The sequence below is a fragment of the Neodiprion fabricii genome, chromosome 5 (genome assembly GCF_021155785.1).
Source record: "Neodiprion fabricii isolate iyNeoFabr1 chromosome 5, iyNeoFabr1.1, whole genome shotgun sequence".
Lineage (NCBI taxonomy): Eukaryota > Metazoa > Arthropoda > Insecta > Hymenoptera > Diprionidae > Neodiprion > Neodiprion fabricii.
In genome coordinates, this window is record NC_060243.1 from 4,727,994 (window position 1) to 4,749,465 (window position 21,472).

Sequence of the window (21,472 nt, forward strand, 5' to 3'; positions counted from 1 at the left end):
CTATCACCGTTGTCGAAATATTCGCGATTTGAGATTCGAAATAAGGCGAGTGGATTTTACAATGTTTTTTTGGGCCCCGTAAAATTCCAAAATCAATCGCAATGTTTCTGGGAATAGAGAGAGTATTTGTTCGCGAACGGTTCGCAGCCTTCCCTGAAAAGTGGAAACGGTGTGTACAGCAACGGCAGGCTACAGGTGGTCCCGGGCAGATCAATAGCCTCGTCTGTTCCGTGAACTCGCGAACTCTGCGTGTGTTTCACGGGCGAATAAACAACTTGACACCGGGGTGAACTGAACGCACCCTTCACCTAAATCCCGTCATTATCTGGACCATGAGGACCCCGAAAGTTCGCTGCGTCGCAAAATTCCTCCAGCAACCGCGAACGCGCAAAAATTTCCCGCAGGAATGCATTTTTCCCCTATTTTAATTTTACAGAGAGTGTATAGAAATAAAAAAAATTAAAAAAAAAAAAAAAATTACGAATCAACATCTGTTGATTTCACGGTTTCTAGCTTAAAGTTCTAGTGCAAGTTTCACAGTTACATCGAGGGCTTGTCAACATTTGCATTCTAATCTTTGGCTCGCTGTTAAATCAAGCCTACAACCGTGCCCACTTTTTGTTGGAGTTTCAAAGTTTGCGAGGCGCGGGATGTAATTAAATCCTCACCCTCTCCAACACCCGGACCGAGTTGTATTCCTGCGGAGTTGCTTGTCGAAAATTCAATATCGTCTGAGGTTCGATCCGCTTTCATGTACTTTGCAAAATAAGACACTGTTTTTTTTTTTTGGAATTCTGAACGATTTTTCCTGGCACAAAAAGATTACGCCGGCAAATTTCTTACCAATACCAATAAATAGGAGACCGGCGATCGTAGATTCGAATTCGCGAAGTAAACCCGACTCGATGTTCTCGAAACTCAATCGTATGTTTTTTGCGAAATGACGCCATTCGCATGACGTGATAAAAATCTTCTAAAGCAGAGTACGAGCTAGGTTTAAGAAAATTTTTAGGCGTAGTATTCCGTCCGAGGAAGAATTTCAATATATCTGCATGCGAAATGTGAATTCATATATTTCAATTGCAGAGCTGGAAACCGGCGCGTGCAGCTCGTTTTTCAATTGCAAAATGTTATCTGCATTCTGAAATATTGAACCATATTAGCACTTGGAGTGTGGTGTAATTCACCGCTCTCGTTTCTTTCGCCTCTTGGTATTATAGCTGCTAATTATTCTTCCACGCAATAGCGGGATTGAAATTTCGAATTTGAATAATTCTGAAAGTGCCAAATTTTTTGGTGGCTAAACTTAAAGTAAGTAAGTCAAACTCTGACGAAACAACAAAGTTCCGAAAGCGCGAAGATGAGAAAATCTAAAAGTCTTGAGCACCAAAATGTCGAATGACCGATGATTTTCAGTTCTCTAACTTTCTGGCTTGGTAAAATTTCACCATTTTGATCTTTCGTTGTTTTGGATTTTCGATAATTTTACGTTTGGAATCCCGGTCATTCTGATTTTCGGTTTTTCTGATGTTTTCCACCCACTCGTTGAGTAAACTACGCTGTGCGAGTATATTTTAATATTCGAAATTTTACTCTATTGAAACTTTATTTTTCGGAATGTCACTCAATCGAAAGTTTAATTTCCGGAATTTTGATCCATCACAGCTTGAACTCTCGGAATCTTGGATTTCGGAACTTTGAGCCGCCGGGTTTCCGACCATTCGAAACTTTGTTGTTTCGTCAGAGTCTGATTTCTTCGATTCAAGTTTCGCCACCAAATAAATCGAGATTAGCCGCTTTCGGAACTTTTCAAATTCAGAACTCCAACCCCGCCCTTCCACATAAAACCCTGACAAAATTCCAGGTAAATATACTGCAGACTCAAATTAAAGGCTGATTTCGTTTTCCTTTTACCCGCAAAATCAACCGGATCTTCTCCCGCTTGTAATCCTAACAGTTGATCCCAATTTTCCACTCCGCGATCACGCAGAAATTTGCACCATTGGCAGGCGCAGCTGGCCATGGATTTTCCGACTTAAGGGATGGTGGGCTGGATGTAAACGCGGAAGGGAGGATCGAGTAATCGGCTTACGAACGAGCCTCCAGAACTGGAAATGCTAAACTCCTGTTTATTGTTTATTACTTCAGCGAAGAGGTAAGAGATGATGCTAAAGTTACCCCGAGCTGCAGACGCTTCGGAGGGGTTGGAGTCCAACTTTCAGCCACGAATTAAACAAGTTTTTCCACGTTTTTCCCCGACTAGTTTTTTTCTCGTAACTTTTGACACCGTATTATTATACCGGCGAGTTTTTCTTCCACCTGCGAGTTCGTTATCATTACTCGTCAAGAGTCTTCGTAAGCATCGTCATTAATTTTTATGCATAAATTATTTAAAAAACACACTATGCAGCTTTTCAAGGCGCGATATTTTACCTCTGTTCTATTTCACTATACCTACCGCATGTGATAACACGGGCACTTTGCCCGCTTCAATGTTGTATAATTTTGAAATATCTGGATAATAAATTTACCCTCTCGGGTACAAAGCGTCTCTCAAGTTGGTGCAGAGCGACTACGGAGAGTATTTCGTTTATTCAAATTAAGCGCAAGGGGGTTGAAATTTCTTATGATAACCTCGCTGCGCCCGGCTTCGTGCTTTTTCGAAATCGCAATTGACGATAAATCGCATCTATGGATGCGGATTGTAATTTACTACAGACGTGCACGTATATGGCGATAATTCATTGGTCAGTGAAGTCGTAAATATGAATTATTATCTGCTCGAGCTGCGGTCGGCTGTTGTGTGGGTTGTGTAGAGAGTATATATGGAGTTTGCCTATTAATATCAACTCCGAATATTATCGTAAAGCAGCGTGTTTCGAATTTATAACGCTGACAATGAGCTGCACACGCGCAAATATCCGAGGTTTTTGTTATCCCCATAATCACCGGATAATTGTGAAAATTAACAATGTAATGAACTCATATCGGTATCCCCAGGCAACGTTCATTTCCAGAAGTTAAAATTAATATCAAATATTATAAACCACCCGCTTTGCATATCAGAGCCGATTCAATTAGACCGCTTGGATTGTAAAGGTACAAAATTAAATGTCACTGAAAAAGAGTAAAGGTACGTATTAAATTCCCGACGATCGTTAACGAACGCGATTTTATCAGCGGCTGTAATAATTTCATTTTATTAAAAGATAATGGAATTAAGAAAAAAAAAAAAAAAACTTCTTATATACAGCAGAAATTCAATAGACGGATATGATTCGCGAAGAAAAAATTATTTGGTATTATTACGAAGGGAGGAAAAAATAAGCCGAGAATGTCTGAATACATTTTTTAATCGATGTTCGGTAGTTTCCTCGAAATAAATTTTTATTTATTTTCTTTTTTCAAATTCTTACAAGAATCGGAATTCGTTTATTATGAATTTGACCACGTTTCGAACGTATGTATAATTTCGACATATTTCGACCATCGGGTAAGAGTGATGCGATCCGAACCAAGGCTACGGTAATTTACACGGAAAACAGCCGGTGGCGGTTGCGTAAATTAAGGGCGTAAGGTGTAATACTTGTAGCCGCAAACTTGTCCCGATAAAACAATTTCTGATGGGGGGAGGAGGGCGAAACTGGCTCAGCAGCAAGAAACTTGCCACAAAGCAAACCCTTAATGCACGAACAACCCATACAAACAGGGAATAAACCATATTCAGCCTCCTGCCTTGGAGCTTTTAGCCCCTCGGTTCCCTCAGGCGGCTTCAGTCGAGCTTTGCCAAACTTGCATACGTATCCACACACACACACACACACACATATGTGTATCCATATAATGGGAACAGATTCCCGAGGGTATCGATATAATTTGTGCACAGCCGTATGTTTTACATGCACCCGCTGTACCGAGGGGACAAAATAAACTCTTAAATTTTTTAAAATTACCTTTTGTACGTGGATATGAACAGGAATATCCCATATCTGGCAGAGAGATGCGAGTCGCAATCTTGACGAGCTGTTTAATCACAAATTTTCACTCGGGACACTTTTTCGCAGTTTTTATTTTCCATCGCAGATGAAGTTTCATTTTCTTTTGTACGACGCACATTTTTCGACACTGTCTCACTGATTACCGACGAAATTTCTAGACTATTTCAATTTAATAAATGTTTCGAATCGGGGTTTCGAAATGAAGAGAGATTCACTTTGATGATTCCGTTCATTCCGCGTTTAGAGCTGTACTGAGGTAACAACTGATACGAGAGACTCGCGAAGAATTGAGCGTAAGAAAAGTAAACATAGATACGATTGAAACGGAGAATACGTAGAGAGAGACAGATATATCAACAAGAGCGACAACTAGACTATACATTTTCGGACAGATATCGGACGTACTATATTATATGAGGCATTCGCCAAAGCATCGTCGAATAGAAAATCCCTTTTAGACATAGTTTAAAAATTGTATGAAAATCACTATCAGAGCGCTAAATCCTGTGAATTAAATTCACAAGTTTTCATTTCACAATCTCCAAAAAGATTTCATTGAATAAATCAAATTACAAAATGAATGATGAAAGATTTGTTGTAAACTTTCTTGAATTTGGATACTGAAAAAACAAACAACGCTATTTTAAAATTTGTAACAAAGTAAGGGAATAAATAGGCGTAACAAAAATACCCTGTATAATAAGGTGAAGGAAAAATATTGATCCGCTAAAAGTTTTGCTCGAAATATTTTCCCGTCCAGTAATTTCAAGGGACTTCTTTTTCTGAGCGAAAAGTAGCCAGTAGCATCTGGAACACTTTTCTAACAACAAGATTAAAGCTTTTAGTACGGTATTGGGGTGAAATTTTCGGGTTACGATTGGATTACGATAATGTTTATTGGAAATTTTATTTTGCGTGGTAGAGTATAGAATAGAGGTATACGTGTAGAGGGGAACGAAATGTTGTAGTTGAGGGTACGGCGGCAGCCGCAGAATAACAAATTTCGACAAGCTAGTAGAAGCCGTGGGGTATTATCTCACGGGCGCAAATCCGCCGGGAGCTGGAGAGAAAGAAGGAGAAAACGGATGCGAAGAAAGCCTAAGTATACCGACCCTCGTCCCCTTGTACCTTCTTGGAGCGTGAAAGTCGGTATGTGGAGGCGAGAGATTAGGGAAAACATTTTCTGGTTCCGGCGCTCGGTTTCTGAATATTTCATCGCTGAACGCGGGGGTGAAACTGACCCAGTAACAGGTTCTCTTTTTAATTTTTCTAAGCAAACATTCGCCCTCGCGACTTTCACCAGCATGCCAAAACCTCTCTCTCTCTCTCTTTCTTTCTCTCTGCATACCAAAAACCACGGATAGGGTTTCCTACAAGAGCTTAACGTCGGACAAATGTGTGTCCAAATTGTCGTAAGAACCGAAAGGACCGCGAATCTTGCGGATTTTACACGTGCGAAAAACTCCTCGGTGGGACGGAGAGTTAATTAGGAAGGCTCGTTGAGATACGAAAAGCTTTTTGAAACTGGAAAAATCGGAAATACTGAAATTGGATGATGAAAAGCTTCGTTTTAAGTAGTTTTGTATCGTTAAATATTTATTAGACTTATTCGATTTCATTCCGTAACGAAGACTCGTTTTATGGTCGGAAGTCAGTAATTCAATATTGCCATTAATTCTTGGCCATAATTGATATCGACACGATGTTGTAAAATTGAATATTCCATGATGAGAGAATAATGAAATAAAGTCTACCACTCAATTTGTAGGGAGAAAATATAGTGTTTCGAATAAAACGACCTATCGTAGATCGAATATACTAGACTTTTATCAACTTATTACAACGATTGGTAACTAAGCATCGATATCTAAGTTTTTTTATCCTCAAAAAACGTACGAAGAGTATCGATTTTTGGCAAAGCAACCTCTCTAAATCAGGTTAGTTACACTGCCTTCAGGACAAACAAATTCCCTTTGCACGGTGAAATGGAAATTGAATAATTTACAGGTTAGCTGTGCACTGATTTTCCGCAATTTTACATCCGCAAGGGCGGGCGAGAGTCTGTAACTCACGTGTGTTCATGGGTGAAGGGAATGGAAAAATTGGTTCTCGCTCCGAAAAAGAAACAGCCAGATCTTGAGATCGAGGTCCGGGTATTCGAATTGCCTTCAGCCTCGTCTTCGTTGTGCGAATGGCCGCGATAACTTTCGGTGTTTTACGCCCTGCAACAGCCCGCGATTCTCTTCTATTATACCCCATTCTCAGGAGGTCTTTTATACATATAATACAACTAGATACAATTCACCCCGTCAAAAAGTTACCGCTGTACACGCGTACTGATCTTCTATATTGCGGCGGAAAAGTTTCCGATATTGCTCTCCCCCCCTTGAAATGTTTCACGTATTAACACCGAGGCAGAGAGATGAGAAGAAAACTTCTTTTTCATCAAACTTTATATATCTTGCTGCCGAGAGAGCAAAACTACAAGTAGGCAGAGCCATGTTTACAACGTGTGTATAGCGGATAGTTTCCGTGATGTGCCATATAGGGGCCCCTAATTGTAGGCAAATCAGGTTACATATCCACTCTGAGCGGCTCCGATGCGCGATGTTCTTTTGTTAGCACGCGACTGATGTCCCGGCGAAACTAGGAGCTGCTCAGAGTGTATAAGTACTCTGATTTGCCTACAATCAGGGGCCCCTATTTGAGCCAGGAAAAAAAATTGAAAGGTAGTACATTTTAAGTATGAATCCGGAAAATTGATCTAAGGGTAATTCGATGACGCTGAATCGAATGGTGATGGTAATTTTGCAATCAACCCCGAAATCGTTGTAAAAAAGGGTTAAATAGTTTAATTTGGAACCTAATAACTTCATCAAAAAATATGTCAAAGAAAATTTGTTGGGGAATTAGATCAAGTTTCCGTATTCATACCAAAAATGTACACCTTTTATGTTTATTTACTGGTTTAATTGGCGCATCACGAAAATAACTCTGTATAGGTTGTAAAGCTCACAGATCGTTTGAACGCGGGCTAATCCGAAAGGTCTGGCACTTTTGGGTGTTTTTGTGCAAAAGGGTTGCCTGAGGTCTAAATATGCAGAGAATTTTTTTTTTTCGAAATCGGATAAGGAGCTGTTCTAATTTGCTCGCCAAATTTTAAAAATTAAATGATTTTTCGAAGAAAATTCTTTTCCAGGTGGAGAGTTATAATAAGTATTTAAAAAGTATGTACAAAGAATCAGAAGTGCCAGAAGTTTTGGAGTGGCCCCCGTTCAAACGATCCGTCAGAGGTACCCACTAATTGAGCCGGGAACTCGCCGGTTTTGTGACGTAACCCACAGATTCGTATATTGTTGTAGGTACGCGCCTACCGCTGCTCTAATATCGATTCTGGAGACTGATGATACTTCTTCGGACCTCGAGGAGCATCGAAAGGCGATACAGCCGATTTGGCAGCGACGCAATTCGCTTCTAGGCTCCAGTCAAGAACGAATATTCGAGGAGTAAACGTGTTGCGTGATAACAATTTAGCCACGTATTTCAAAGCGAATTTTCACCTACAATCTGGATTATTCCCACATGACGTCTTAAATCCTCTCAGAATTCATCCAGCACCTTCGAAATTTTCCTCCTAATATCCGATACGTGCAGTGAATTGTGGATAAACATTTTCAATCAACGTGTAACGATTATTCATCACGTGAATTATTATGTCTCACACGAACTGGATGAAACTGTTTTGGTGAACAGAACTTCGGTGTTATTGTTTTTGTTCTCGTATCCACTTTGAGGCGAATTAGAATTAACTTTTCATATCTATATATTTGGGAAGGCGGGTATCGGGGGGTTTAAGGTTGAAACATGGAATGGCAAACTAGCGGCGAGGTGAACAGAGCAGTGACCATCTGCGACTTGACTTTTTTTACTTTTTATAAACGTGCACCGTTGCCGTACATACTATTTGTTTTACCTGCAAATGAGAGCTGGCAGAGCAGGCACACAGCAGCAAAAGTGCTGGGAAAGGCAGCTTGTTGGATAATTCATTCCCCTCGTTAAACGTGAACGTTAAAAAAACCTTCAGTGCATTCATGTCTGCAGTGCTGCATCCTGATGAAGTATATGCACATGTATAATACAGATATCTAGGGTATGTATACATATAATACGGTGCATTATACGAGCAATATCCGAAGCTGCAAGATGTATTCCAGCAGTTTTCGATCATACTTCGATTCCTCGTAACTTTTCGAGATAAATCATAGCTATATCACTATATCACGCAGGCCACCGGAAAGGCTTGATTAGATTTCCTTTCAGTTTTAGAATTCAGCGCGCGTGTTCCTGCTCAAACATTTAACAGTGCGGAATTAGCTGCAGGCTGGGAAAATTACACGCGTTGCACGTAACTCGAAATGGCATTATTCCGATGCAGCTGGAACCGCAACAACGGCGGCTGTGAAGGTATCAGCGTTATTGCTAATTAAAAATTCAGGATAATAGTTGGAAACAGCGGTTACACCGCGATGCGCGTACAAATATGGCCGAAGTTGGAGGATACGAGTTTTCTAATCCGAAAAATTGTGTTGCAGCTGTTGACGGTTGATCGTCGCATAAATAGACCTATTAGTACTGTGTGATTAATCTATTAATCGCGTAATTGAGTTTTTTGATTAATCGTTTTTCTGAGTAATCGATTAATTTATTAACTTATTTAGTCAACTAATCGAAGTCGCCTTACAATATGGAAAAACTATTAACCGTAATCGTCGATTAATCGATCAATCGGAAAATCGATCAATCGCATAGTACTAAAACCTATGCGTTTCGGAATTATTGAGGCGACGAATTTCCTACAAAAACGTACAAAATGTATAGGAATTAGAATTCGCAAAGAGACAACTCGAAGTAGACTACAGATAGAAGCCGAGAACTTTCGGCCGACACGTGCCAGCGGTGGGCAATTAAGACTGCGAACCAGTTTCTAATTAAATACCAAAATACAAGGGTCCTTTCGTCCCGTTCTGAATGCCTTTGAGATCGTTATAATCAAGAATCAACCAGACACTTGAAAAGTTTCCGAATACATATCAGTGCCCGCAATCCTCGGTGTCTATTCATTGAATCGCGTCCTTGTTTTCAATAAATCGAAGTAAGAATTTATCGAGCGATTCTCTTTCATCGACAAGTATACGCGTCACACAGGCGTTATTCGCCCCGAATCGGTAGACTCTTGAAATTTATTATGTTCGAACAATAAGATCCCGAGGGAGTTTTCAATCGGTTCTCCTTAATTCCCGAAAGCTTTATAATGTGGCTTTGAGAGATTCATAATCAGCCGCTTTGTTCTTCTTGAAAAGTCCAAATATTCTTAATTGGTTTCTTTTGACGATTCGACCTCTTTGTTCATCCGGCTCGAAAGTCTCGACGAACCGATTCAAATTCTTTGTAGATTTTAGGTGAATTTTTTTTAAAAAATTTTTTTTCTTAGCCACGCTCCTTGGGCAACTCGAGTGTTTGCTTTTCCTCGCATTGTTCGGAATCAAAAGAAGCTACCAGGCTACGGCGGCTGGTTTGACATCGAGCTCCATCGTCAAACTTTTACAACCCTTCATAGCGACCTTGCGACCCACTGCTTGTATTTTCTCTCTGGTTGCGGCTCCCGGTTTATGTGGGAATAAATATGAACGTGAAACAGTTACAGGATCATTCGGTAAGGAAGGAAGATTGAGGATTTTAATGGGACGCAGGAGCATCCAATTTTCCGCCAACACCCGGGCTCACTTATGGCGGGACATTAGGGGTTTAAGAATGCGTCCCTTTAACCTTACATTTCACGTTAGAATGCGACGCAGGGTGTGGCCGAGCAATATGGCGACGATAAGAGTAGTCAGCTGATCATTTTGTGCAAATTATGAACGTATCAGCTCTCGGAAAATCTCGTGCAAGTGGCTCAGCTCTTCTTTCGTTGCGGCAAATTCATACCGAGTAAAAAATTCGATGATAAACAACTTTTATCGTTAAATACGACCTACGAAGGTGTGCGCATTTTCTGCCACAAGATGGCGGCTTACGTTACAGTAATACAATGATCGTAAAATATGTCTGCGATATGATATTACCAAAATCTTGATATATATATATATTAGCATCGCAATCGTTCCACTTTCAAACTAGAGATGACAAATCACGGCGTACCTTTTTTTCGTTTTCTTTTTTACTCTTACCGCGGGGCAATTTTGTCGTCGATTCAATTCAATCTTCAGCGCGCAGCTGTCGCACCGAAACTGCAAAAGTCTAGGCGAATTTGAATGAAAATTGTGCTGTAGGACGCCGAGTGAGCCGGAATGAAGAAACGTGAAAGCTCGACACCCACTCGGGCTGCACGTCAAGCGGGGAGAAACTCCGTGATACATGTTAAATCCCCAGATGTCACAGAGTGACGTCACAGCGACGATAGGGGGGAAAATTTTTAGGCGTCCAACTTTTATACTCTCCCAAAATTAGCAGCGTTAATCCACTATAGCGGCTGGCTAAAATATTGCGAGATACATGCTTTGTCCATTTATAAATTTCACAAAAATTCGAAGGAATCGCAAGTTTCACCAGTTTTTTCAGCATATCATATATTTCGTGAATTTCGATGTCAAAGAAAATTTTATACGTCACTGGTGTTTCAAAGTCTTGCAGGGAAAAACTTTGAAAAGTATTTCCGACCGACTTTAAAACGAATAAAAAACTTCTAAACATCAAGACTTTGCAGTCAGAGCGGAGCATCGTTGCGGCAAAACAAAAAATCTGATGGATCAAAGTTTCTAATTGTCTTATCAAACTTCTTAAGGATATCCGGTGTCAGTCTAGGCAGCACTTTGCGACAGTGATGGATTATTTTTATTTTTTGCATGCTTTTTCATATATCCTGGCTTCTTGCCAACGGTTTTTCTTCTTCAGAGTTAATTACTGTTGTGATAGTACAGGATGCAAAGGTTCTTGCTGAATTCACTTAAGAGTTAATGAAACTTTGTTTCTTTGAAAGGAACCGCATATCTGAAATCTCGCTCGGCTTATTCATTTCAATTTGGAATACAGAAGAGAAAAGTATCAGTTGATTGAATTGGTGATGGATTTTCAATTATATTATCTCCACGTTCGGGGACAAATTTGTTCCGCGCAAAGGTTTAAAAAAATGATGTAAGAATTTTTGTTCTTCTGTTATGATCAAATACGTTGCCCAAGATTCAGTAATTTACTGTCTTTTTTTTTTTTAAGGGACTGAACCAAAACTTTTGCAACATAAAGGAATGAAAAAAATGAATTTTAGTATCAAATTCATTTTTATAACGGAATTCTTTATACATTTCTGTGAATATTTTTATAATATAAATCAATTATTTCTAATTTGTGTAACGGTTCAATAATGTTCACTTTACAACGCTTTGATAAAGTTTGATCTTTAGGCATTTTGAACAATTATATGAATGCATAACAAAGGCACATATAATACGTAGAAAAGTTTTACACGTATACCAGTTAATTATTATTTATAAATCATCACAACTTGACGCTCGCATATAGAATATTTCGTTTTTGATGATGGCACATGTGTAGCTTATAAAGGCTAGAAAAAAAAAAAAAGATTCACACTTGTAACAGAAATGACGATAGCAAGCAGTTTAATTAACTAAAATGCTTCTGCAATACGTAACGTATAACCGCAGGTAAATTAAAATCGCGTACCCATACATACATACCTTTATATGCATACATAGGTATATATATATTTCCCTAACGTACCAGCCGTTTAGGTCAGACGATTTAGCCGACTGCACAAAATATTATTGTCAGTGAAATTCCACTTCAAGCAAAGGACTGACTTATTTTGCTTGAATTTTTCTGAGTGAAAATTAAAAATTTTGATCGCGAAGATTTTTGGTTCGGTTAATTGATTAATTGAATCTCCTGTATCCAATTTATAGTAAAATAATTAGAAAATCGTAAAAGATATTGATTATAGTCTATGCCTCTGAACGATCAAATCTTACTTATATCTACTAGCAAGTTGTAGATTATATAGATATATTATTGGAAATAGTAGTGAAGTGGTTACTTGAAATGAAGTGGTATATTAGGCAGCGTTCGATGCCGACGTTTCATTTGGACTGAGGCTGTCCTCTTCGTCTTCGACGAGTAGCTCTTGTGGAAATCCTAAGTTCGCCGCTACCTCAGGCGTGAAGGGAGGCAGGTAAGAGTAGAGAGACACCAGCTCGTACTGACTTATACAAGTCAGAACCCATTCGAGCGGCACTGGCAATGCTCGACTCTTCTGCCTCCACTTATCTATTGAAAATAACATGTTCATTATCGATCAAAATTTTCCATGTACGACAACTTCAAGTTCTGACGGGTTTGATTTAGATAAGAAAACGACAAACTCAAGAAGCGAGGCAAAAACAATATAATAATGTAAAACATTTAAAACAGTACAAATACTTACCTAAGACTGTGGGCTGTTGAGTATCAGTGTCGTACAAAATAACTTTGTACTTATTCCTTTCAGTGGCAAGGTCTTCCAAAGTTTGGAACACCGTACCGCCCGAGCTACCTACAAGATCCTGAAAAATATGATTCCGTTTGTTTCAGATAGATGTGAATGTCAGCTGAACAGGGCGAGATACAATGGCGATAAGATAAACTGTGGCAGATAAGCTGATTTCGTAAGTGGACACATAATATTTGGTAAATTTTCAACGCTAGTACCTGAAGGTTGCTGACTGGAATTTCTGAGGTAGCCGCCATGCAAGTGAAGGCAAACTCGTCGAACAAGCCTGTTTTACTCAACCTCGATCGGCGTGGTCCAGGCTCATGCGTGTCACTGTCCACCACTTCGTAATCTTCCTCTTCGAGGAGCCTGTTCTGACTCGAAGAGTCCGTTACCCACTGATAACTGACTATCCATTTCTTGTGAGCAATGCCAAGGAGGTATTTCATTGTCCTCGCTGCAGAATCATCTTCTTCAGTTTTTACAATTACGTGGGTTACTTCAGGTTTGTAGTTCACGGTATAATCCGCGTTGTGCAAACGGGCAAATGCCTTCACATTCTCAATTTGAGGAAGTGTCAAGTTGCTGCAGACAAAGCATAATCTGCTCTCGCTCGCGCCCCTAGGTTTTGTCAAGACGGGTCGCGCCAAAAGATTTTTTTTTGGATCAACTGATTTAGGAGTACTGTGAAACGAGAGCCGTGCAATTTTGGCAGCGCCGTGTTGGTCAGCTGATGATTTGCCAGCTCTTTCAACTAAAGGAGAAACGTTGGTAGCGGTATGCATAAATTTTTGAAACTTTCTCTGTATCGGTGTTATGTCCACCGACATGAAGCTTCTTCTCGACACAGTCGACCGTTGCGAATTTTCAATGTGGTCGTAAAGGTCCCTGAAAGATATGTTGGAATAAAGTAAAATTTGTACGAAATCAGTTATCGCATTCCCTTTAATAGTTCGAATACAAGATACGTAACTTACTTTTTTAACGCCTTAGTCTTTTCCGGTGTACGTTCTATTATGTCCTCACCCATAGTTTCCGAGTCGTCAGAGTGTGTCTGAATTCAAGTAAAAGTATCAAGAATGAATGTACGAGATATTAAAATTTGTCACGAATATTTATGTCTTTGACTATTACCTCAGTACAAGCTTTGACCTTTTGATTGTCCATAGCTACCAATGATTTTTTTTTAGGCGAAATTTTTGTCGCTTTTTCATCAACACTTTTTTGCACATTGTTTCGACTGTTCTTTTCTTTCTCCTTGATAGATTTTGGCCTCAGTAAGTTGTTTTCGACTTCTTGGAGCATCATGTGATCTTGCGTTATGTTCATACAGTCGTGATCGAAGGACGATTGACAGGATTCTACGTCGCCATCTACCCTAGCACTTTCAACCGTATCATTTCTTTCGTTTGATATCCTTATATTTTTCACCTTTGATGCTTCATGAGTTGTGCGGTTTGTTAATTTACTCGAGTCTCTGAGTAAAGTACCTTCCTTTCCCTTATCCTCCTCATTCTCTGACTCTCTTTCCGCCTCATTTTCTTTATTTGAATTATACGAATGTCGATGAAATGTTACAGGGTTTCTATTTTGGAATGATTTGTTCTTTATCGGCGTTGAATTTCCTCTTGGTGTAATCACTCCATTCAATTTATCGCCGAGTTGAAGCAAACTGTCCATATTTTCGGCAATTTCATTTTTTTCCACCGAAATATTTGACATGGCAGAAATAGCATTTTCACCACAAGAATTTTCATTTCTTTCAGACGGAATTCTGGCATCTTCAAGATCACAATTTGACCTGTTTCTCTTGTCTTTATCTGATGTGATATCTTTAGCGCTACTTTGACTATTGTTTAGAGATCCTTTGTTCACTTCGATAGCTTCTTCAACTTCATCACCACAGTCACGAGTGATTGTATTTTTCTCATTGACGACTCGATCTGTCACATCATGGTTCTCTGACTTTGATATTGAATCTGTGCCTTTCCTGGGCTGCCCATAAAACGCAGTTTGGTCCAATATCGGTAGACTGTCACTGCTCGACGATACAGGCGAGTTATCAATCTGTAATTTTTTTTTCTTTGTAGCTTTGCTGCTAAATACTCCCAAAACTGAGTCATTTTTATTGTCAAATTCTTCCGACGAAAGATTCAGGTCTGCGCACCAGTTACTTGCTATCGCATGAATGTCGATGGAGCTTGGGGAAGGAGATCTCTTGCGTTTAGAATCTTGCGTTTCCTTGTTGGATGAGAAAACGACGCTAAGTTCTTCACTCGGCAGTGGGCTTTTATTGACTTCCCAAGAAACAATTGGCCTAGCACCAATTAGAGAGCTGTTAGACCCGCTGGTTTTTGATGTTACTTCTGTTTCCAAATAATCATCTTGTAATTCTGGACTGGACATTTGACGTATTCTTTTGAATGTTTTTTTCGTAGATGGTTCTTCAGCTCTGTTTTCCTTCTCGTGTGTTCCTTGTTGTTCCAGCGGTTGACTGGTTCTCAAATTAGTGCCAGGATTTGAGCCAGATTCTTGACTGTACTTCAATTTTCTTACAACTTTGTATTTGGCATTTGCCATCGGGGATTTGCTACCTCCCGAACACTTTCTCATACTTATTGGCGTTGCCTTTTTTACTCGAACTGTTTCACCGTCAGAATCAGAAGAAGTATTGCAGTAACTTCCGCTCATTTTGATCTGTAATTTCCGTTTCTCCATACTTTGTCTCTTAGATTCACTTGCGAAAGAATCCGATGCCCGTATTCTTCTTTTCGGCGACGTATGTAATGATTTAGTATCTGAACGTGACGAGGGAGATCTTGACTTACTTAAATTTAATAAACAATTAGGATTATCGGTAATCTTCGAAAGCAAAGAAGTTTTTGTAGAAAATGTAGTTCCTAAGCTAGAAAAATTTTTTTCCTGTGTCTGATCATTTATTTCTTTACTGCTAAGATATTTTTCTTGGCACGGGGTATCTTGGTCTTCCGAATCAGTTACTATCAATTTATTTGCATAATTTTCGATCGCTTGAGCATATTCTTGGAGATCAGGAGATCTGCGTCTTTTTTTAACAGAACGTTCAGTATTGTCAACCGTAGGAGACTCCGTTGACAAATACTTGAGCTGTGAATCTTCTTTTGGAGACATCATATTCACCTTGTTCACAGTGTCGAATTCTTCTTCTATCAATGCGCGCTGCGTTGCAGGATCACTCGTACCGACTTCCTTAATTTGCGTTGCTTTTGATTTACTCGAGACACTGGAGACGGTCCGTGTTTCAGGAATTATCACATTGTCCAATGCCTCGCTGCTAACATGTTTTTTACAAACACTGCATACCATATGATTTGTCTGAGTCAGTCTAGAATTCGTCTGAGTCTCCACGTCGCACGTCGACACTTTTCCAGAACAAAAAATATTCTTTAATTCGTTTCGCAAAGTTCGCGATATAATCGAACCAAGGCGTAGAAATTTGACGTTACTTCGAGACCTGTAAAGTTTACCTCTCTTCAGCATGCTCACATTATGCTTACCGCTTTCGGAAGATAATCTTTTCAACACAAGATTTCTTTTCATGAAACCGCTGCACGATCTTATGGAACGATCCTTTCCCGTAGAAGAATTACTTTGGTTTCGCTGAGTTCCTTCCTTTGTTTCTTCGTCGTTTTGGTGAAATGAAACTCTGACAGAACTCATGCCAAGAATTGGAGATTTCTCATCAGTTCTCTGTTGTAATATCCTCACTGTGGATTCACTGGGACTTTTATGCGAAAGTCTAGAACTCGGACGACTGCCAGAAAGAGAAAGACTTAGCCTGGATTTCGGTCTCACGATTGATTCGATGCACGACGTTGTATCTTTTTCAGGTTCAATCTGCAGCGGCAATGAATCGTTGCTGTTGTTGTGGTTACTGTTATCAGATTTTCTCAGCGAGGTTTGATTATTACGCAATTTAGTCGGAGATTTTTCTGGACTAAAACTGGAATTCTTGGATGTGTCAAAGTCTGCCTGCGTACAACTAACGCCAATTATCTCTTTTACTTGGCGTTTGTTTAATTTTGGGAGATACAAAATTTCCTCAGTCTCCAGCTTTCTGTCAGATATGATGTGTGGCTTATTCTTGCCTTGTACATCGTTGCTATCGATCAGATTTTCACCACTTTTAGCATCCTCGATTTTATCATCATCTTCAGAACATTCTAAATCCAATGTCCCAACAACTTGCTTCGATGTACTTGGTTTTTCTATACTGATGTTCAATCGTTTGCGTTTTCTGACCTTGGCGCTTGTTTCCTGTTCAAATTGTTCTAATTTACACCATGAACTATCCGCCGAACTTGAGGCAATTTTGACTTTCCTATTTTGCGTTGGTTGCTCAGATACTTTCTTCCCGCACAACTCATCAAACATGTTTTCCTCGGGAGTGGTGTTAGAAGTCTGAAAAAATTTTTTCCGTTTACTTGTTGCTTCGAATGTAAAGCTCTTGTATCTTAAACTGCTTTCATTGGTACTCACAATCCCATTTTTTTTCTTCTTTGGAGTCGACGAGGCTCGATTCTTTTTAGTTAGGGATGTAGTTTTTTTACCACTCTGTAGTGACATGCGCGAATTGGGACGTACTATGGACGCTGAGTCTGGGACCTCAGTTGTTGCAATAGATGGGACCAGAGGGATAACTGGTTTTTCTATTTCTCCGACAACCACAAGCTGTTCATCAAATTCCTCCGAATCCAACCAAAGACCAACCTTTTCGTTCGGTTCGAGAGGTTCAGATTTAGCTAAGAGACCATGGACCATGGAGGCATGCCCTTTTCCCAAAGTAGTATTACTCTCGTTCGACATACTCGTCAGATCTTCATTTCTATGTAAGGAGTTTCTCCTTGTTATCTTAAGAGTTTCCCCAGAATCGATGGTCGCTCGTCTTCTTATCCCATCTGCCGCTGAACTTTTACGAGATCTCTGAGGTTGATTTGTGACAAAGTGATGTTCAACAATTCCACTGGTCGAAGGCTTCGGATCCTTATCCTGCTTTGTTGCTAAGAAAGAAAATAAATAGAAATAATAAGGAAAAACTTCCAGGGGTGTGAAAATTGAGCATTAAAATAGCGGGTTTCTATGCTTCATTCTCAACTTACGAATTAGGTTAAAGGACAAAAAATTAGTCCTCGAATCTGTCTCAAATGCATCAATGAGTCTTTTCAGACACTTCACAGCGTCGTCAATAGTCTTTACTTTGCGTATACTGCTTCTTGTTAAGATGGTCTTGCAGATAGGGCAGATCGCTTTTCTCGTTCCACATATCTTGCTCGCACAATTTTTGCAAATTGGATGACCGCATTTTCCGCTGACAGCCTCATTTGGCAGTTGACGACTGTCGTATGCGAATAAATGTGTTTAAAAAAGGAGCTTCCCGATTTGAGAAATTAGTGAGTTATTTAGAAATCCATTTTCAGGCTTGATAGCAAAGATAAAAAAGTGCTTCTCTAGTGATATCAATGAAAATAGAAAATTGATCAGTTTGGTATTTATTGCGCATCAATTTTTATTTAGAAAAGTGTATACACAATTCGTTCTCCATTCCAAATTTCAGAGAGACAATTATATCGGTTCAGGTTTAATTGGGCAGAAAAATCGAATACTCTGTGAACGATTAGCATCAAAAGCTTTTGAGCCACATGCGACTTCTGTTTATAAAATACAATAAGCACAGCTAAAATTCAGAAACATTAACATTTCTGATTCTAAGTGAGTTCTGATAGGAACTGATAAGCCCTGTTTCGCAACAATTTGGTTTTCGATGATCTCAGTTGTCATGGATGAATGTGCGAATGCAAAGTTAAAAATCACGACATGAATTAGACGAGGCGAAAAACTTTCAGAGCAGTGCGTATATTTACAACGTTTATAATCGTTGATGCGTTCGTGTTTCAAGCATAAAAGCAAAGCTAGTAAACAAATCATCTGTAATTGTGCATGACATGAACATGAATCAGACTTAAATTTCCAGGTGTTGACACTTACCAGAATGTGCACTGAAGAGTTTCTCGACTAGATGCAATCGCTTCTGCGATTCTCTTCACTTCGGTATCCACCTCAAATTCGTTCATCACGAAAATACAGAATTATCTCACTCCGATTAAACACAAGAGATAAACTGACGCTGACTAAAAACGCATCGCAGAGTTTTGAGCCCGAGGCGAAACAAATTTACCGAGCAGTGCGATCGATTCGTTAGTTTTCACGTCCTTTAGTTATTTTCAAACCAATAACAACAGGCGCAAAACCAAGTGTACCGCGTGTGTTCCTTTCATTGTTCCCATCGATCGTAACTATTTGGCGCGAAAACATCCGCCTCACGTCACATACGTTGAGGTTATGCCTTCATCAATATCTAGCCAATGAATGTGGAATTTAGATATCAGCGGGCCATAGACTTGGTTATATATAAAATAGACTGAGCACGCCGGCCATTTCCCATGTCCTCTAAACGACTATCGTTGTTAGTGCTGTCACTTTCTCTATTATGGGGTCTTCCGCCTCACTTATCTCTTAATACCGCCTACGGTAGTGGAACCAAGGGCTAGAGGGGAAGAGAAAAACAAGTGAGGGACTGTTGCAGGTGTACCATCCTACATATCCCCACCCCGAGATCGCTAGAAAGAGATAGCCGTACATACTGCGGGTGTAAGAGAAAGATAGCAACAAAAACGGGGAAATCGAGGTTCTGGGAAATGCTCACAATCAGTCTATTTAATCTGTGCAGCGGGCGAGCTTCGGAATGTCAAGTGACCACCACGTGACTCAACGCTGAAATTCGATTCGCTGTTCATTCAAGCGCGCGTCACGTGACTGATTCGCAAAGGTTCAAGCATGCGTAAAGCCGATATTATGAAATCGAATCATCCCAAGCAAAATTTGCGAAAATTAGATTAGTTCAATCGCAGTGCCATTAGGTTATCCATTCGAAATGCTCACCTTTCAGATCGCCGGCCGAATAAGTGTCGCGGTTATACCGAAGCAAGGAGAGGTGGAGCGGCAGCCGGCTTGAGATGAGCAAACAGAAAAATATGCGATTATCCTGCGACGTGGTTCAGGGTGGAACTACCTGTTGATGTCACGTTATGGGGTGGTGCTTCCTCGCCGGAGTTCTGCTGCTCTCCATATGCGGTGAGTTGCTATCGTTCCATTCGCACTTTTCGTCTTACGAACTTTGTTATTCTTCAAATATGTTTTGGTATGCCTTTTATTCAAAATAATATGTACTCAGTATGAAAATCTACTCCTTTTATATGTTCCGTTATACTCAAGCCCACTAAACGAACGCTTTTTTCGAGCCTAACGCTGAGTCGGAGGAAAATAAAAAAAACAATGAATAAAATTTGCATCTGTATTTAAATAAGTTTCAATAGCGACTCAGCCTGACCATAGCAACCCAAATTACGCGCCTGTCGACGACGTTCCTGAGAATTCCGATTCAATCACTTGCTGAGCCAGCAGACCGATACGAATTGGCCTGTAAAAATCGTATTGGAACGAACGGAGAATAGTTTGAATCACTTGTTTTTGGACTGAAAAGAATCGAAAAGAATTCGATTGGACACAACGCCAATTCTTTTAAATTTGAATAGATTCCGGTTTTCTATATCAAATTATTATGAGTTCGTTTCAGTTTACTGGCAATTATTTTCATATTCATAGACGATAAAAATCAAGGTTTTAAAACGGTTTTCGTTTCAGTTCTTTGATAATCAAATTAGCCATTAATTAGTTTCATTTAAGTAACAGAGTTACCATTTATCAGGAATTTATTAGTTTTTTGATTGGTCTTTGGTTTTATTTCAATGTATAAAGTCTCTAAATCTTTAGAAGAATTGACCTACATCATATGAATGGCGGGTAAATTTCTATTGGAAACTTTCGGCGAAGATAATTCAACTTTAGTCGAAAAGTTTCAAACTGTGTTGAGAGAGGGGGAAAGAGTTAAAGACTTTATAATAATAACCGGAGTTAGACCGACGATATCGACAAGTGAGAAATTTTAAATTGGCGTTGTTAAGATAAAAATCATAATTTGCTATGACGATCAATGTACTGGAATGATTTCCAGAATCGCCGATTTTTCAACCCCGTTTAAAATATTGCGTCGTTTCCAATTATTTTAATCAGACTTCACGCATCAAATGAATGTTTGAATTTACATTTGACTGTGGGATTGCGTGTGCCGTGAAATGTTCTTGCCCTTCGGGACTATCACAATCGGATCAACGATAAGTTTGCGGATTAACAGAACTAGCTTTTCGACAAAGTTTGCATCACTAAAGAGCGTATTGTTACGCGGTACTTCCTAATCTCTGGAGCAAGTTCAGTCTGCCGCACGTGCAACTCGACAGTTGGTTGCAAGTTCAAACGTTAATTTTCCCCGCAAAATTCAATTTTCCTATTCTCGTAATACCCCAATTAAAGGGAAGTTCCACGTTTAGTTTCAAACGACGGCAGCGTGAAAAAAAAGAAAGAAATTTTATAAAGAATACGAAACGAACGATCGTTGAAAATGCTTTCATACAATAAAAACGTTGGCCAATATTTAGATCTGTATCTAAAAGAAAAAAAAAAGATGTTGAAAAAGATAGATTTATTCTCTAGAATAAAAGCAATATTTCAGGAATTATAGTAAAAAAAGTTACAAATCACATCTCGTTTAGAATTCTTCGGATTGAATTTTAAACAAGATGAAAACCGAACATGTTTTAACCGATTTCCAAGCGTGGAGCTCCGCTTAACGAACGGTGATCAGCTGCTGTAACCGGCTCGAATTTTTAAACTACTATTCTTTAAATCGGCCGCTGCCTTCGGGACGATTTTGGACTCGGTGCAGTGGTGGGACTGCCATTGCCCCAGGTCGGCGGAGCCGCAGGTGCCCACGGGCAGCCGC

The 21,472-nt window shown here is 39.6% G+C and overlaps 1 protein-coding gene and 1 long non-coding RNA gene across 3 annotated transcripts in view; one reads left to right on the plus strand and one right to left on the minus strand.

Annotated features, from left to right (window-relative positions):
• The window catches only part of LOC124182515, a 39,476-nt gene extending 18,004 nt beyond the window's left edge, over positions 1–21,472 (plus strand). Inside the window, exons 2-4 of the long non-coding RNA XR_006870786.1 lie at positions 12,639–12,712; positions 19,523–19,707; positions 21,416–21,472. This is a non-coding gene — a long non-coding RNA (uncharacterized LOC124182515). The remainder of the gene's footprint in view (positions 1–12,638; positions 12,713–19,522; positions 19,708–21,415) is intronic.
• Positions 11,314–19,111, minus strand: LOC124182512 (breast cancer type 1 susceptibility protein homolog). 2 transcript variants are annotated; one of them, XM_046569903.1, is made up of 9 exons: positions 18,562–19,111; positions 17,676–17,911; positions 17,056–17,576; positions 13,672–16,977; positions 13,515–13,591; positions 12,756–13,425; positions 12,493–12,610; positions 12,106–12,335; positions 11,314–11,616 (listed from the first exon to the last, which is right to left on the minus strand). In XM_046569903.1, exons 1-8 carry the CDS (start codon positions 18,645–18,647, stop codon positions 12,124–12,126), a joined length of 5,226 nt encoding a protein of 1,741 aa, XP_046425859.1. In that variant the 5' UTR covers positions 18,648–19,111; the 3' UTR covers positions 11,314–11,616; positions 12,106–12,123. The 2 variants fall into 2 exon arrangements, with proteins under 2 accessions (XP_046425859.1, XP_046425858.1); XM_046569902.1 differs by having other exon boundaries at positions 11,314–12,335.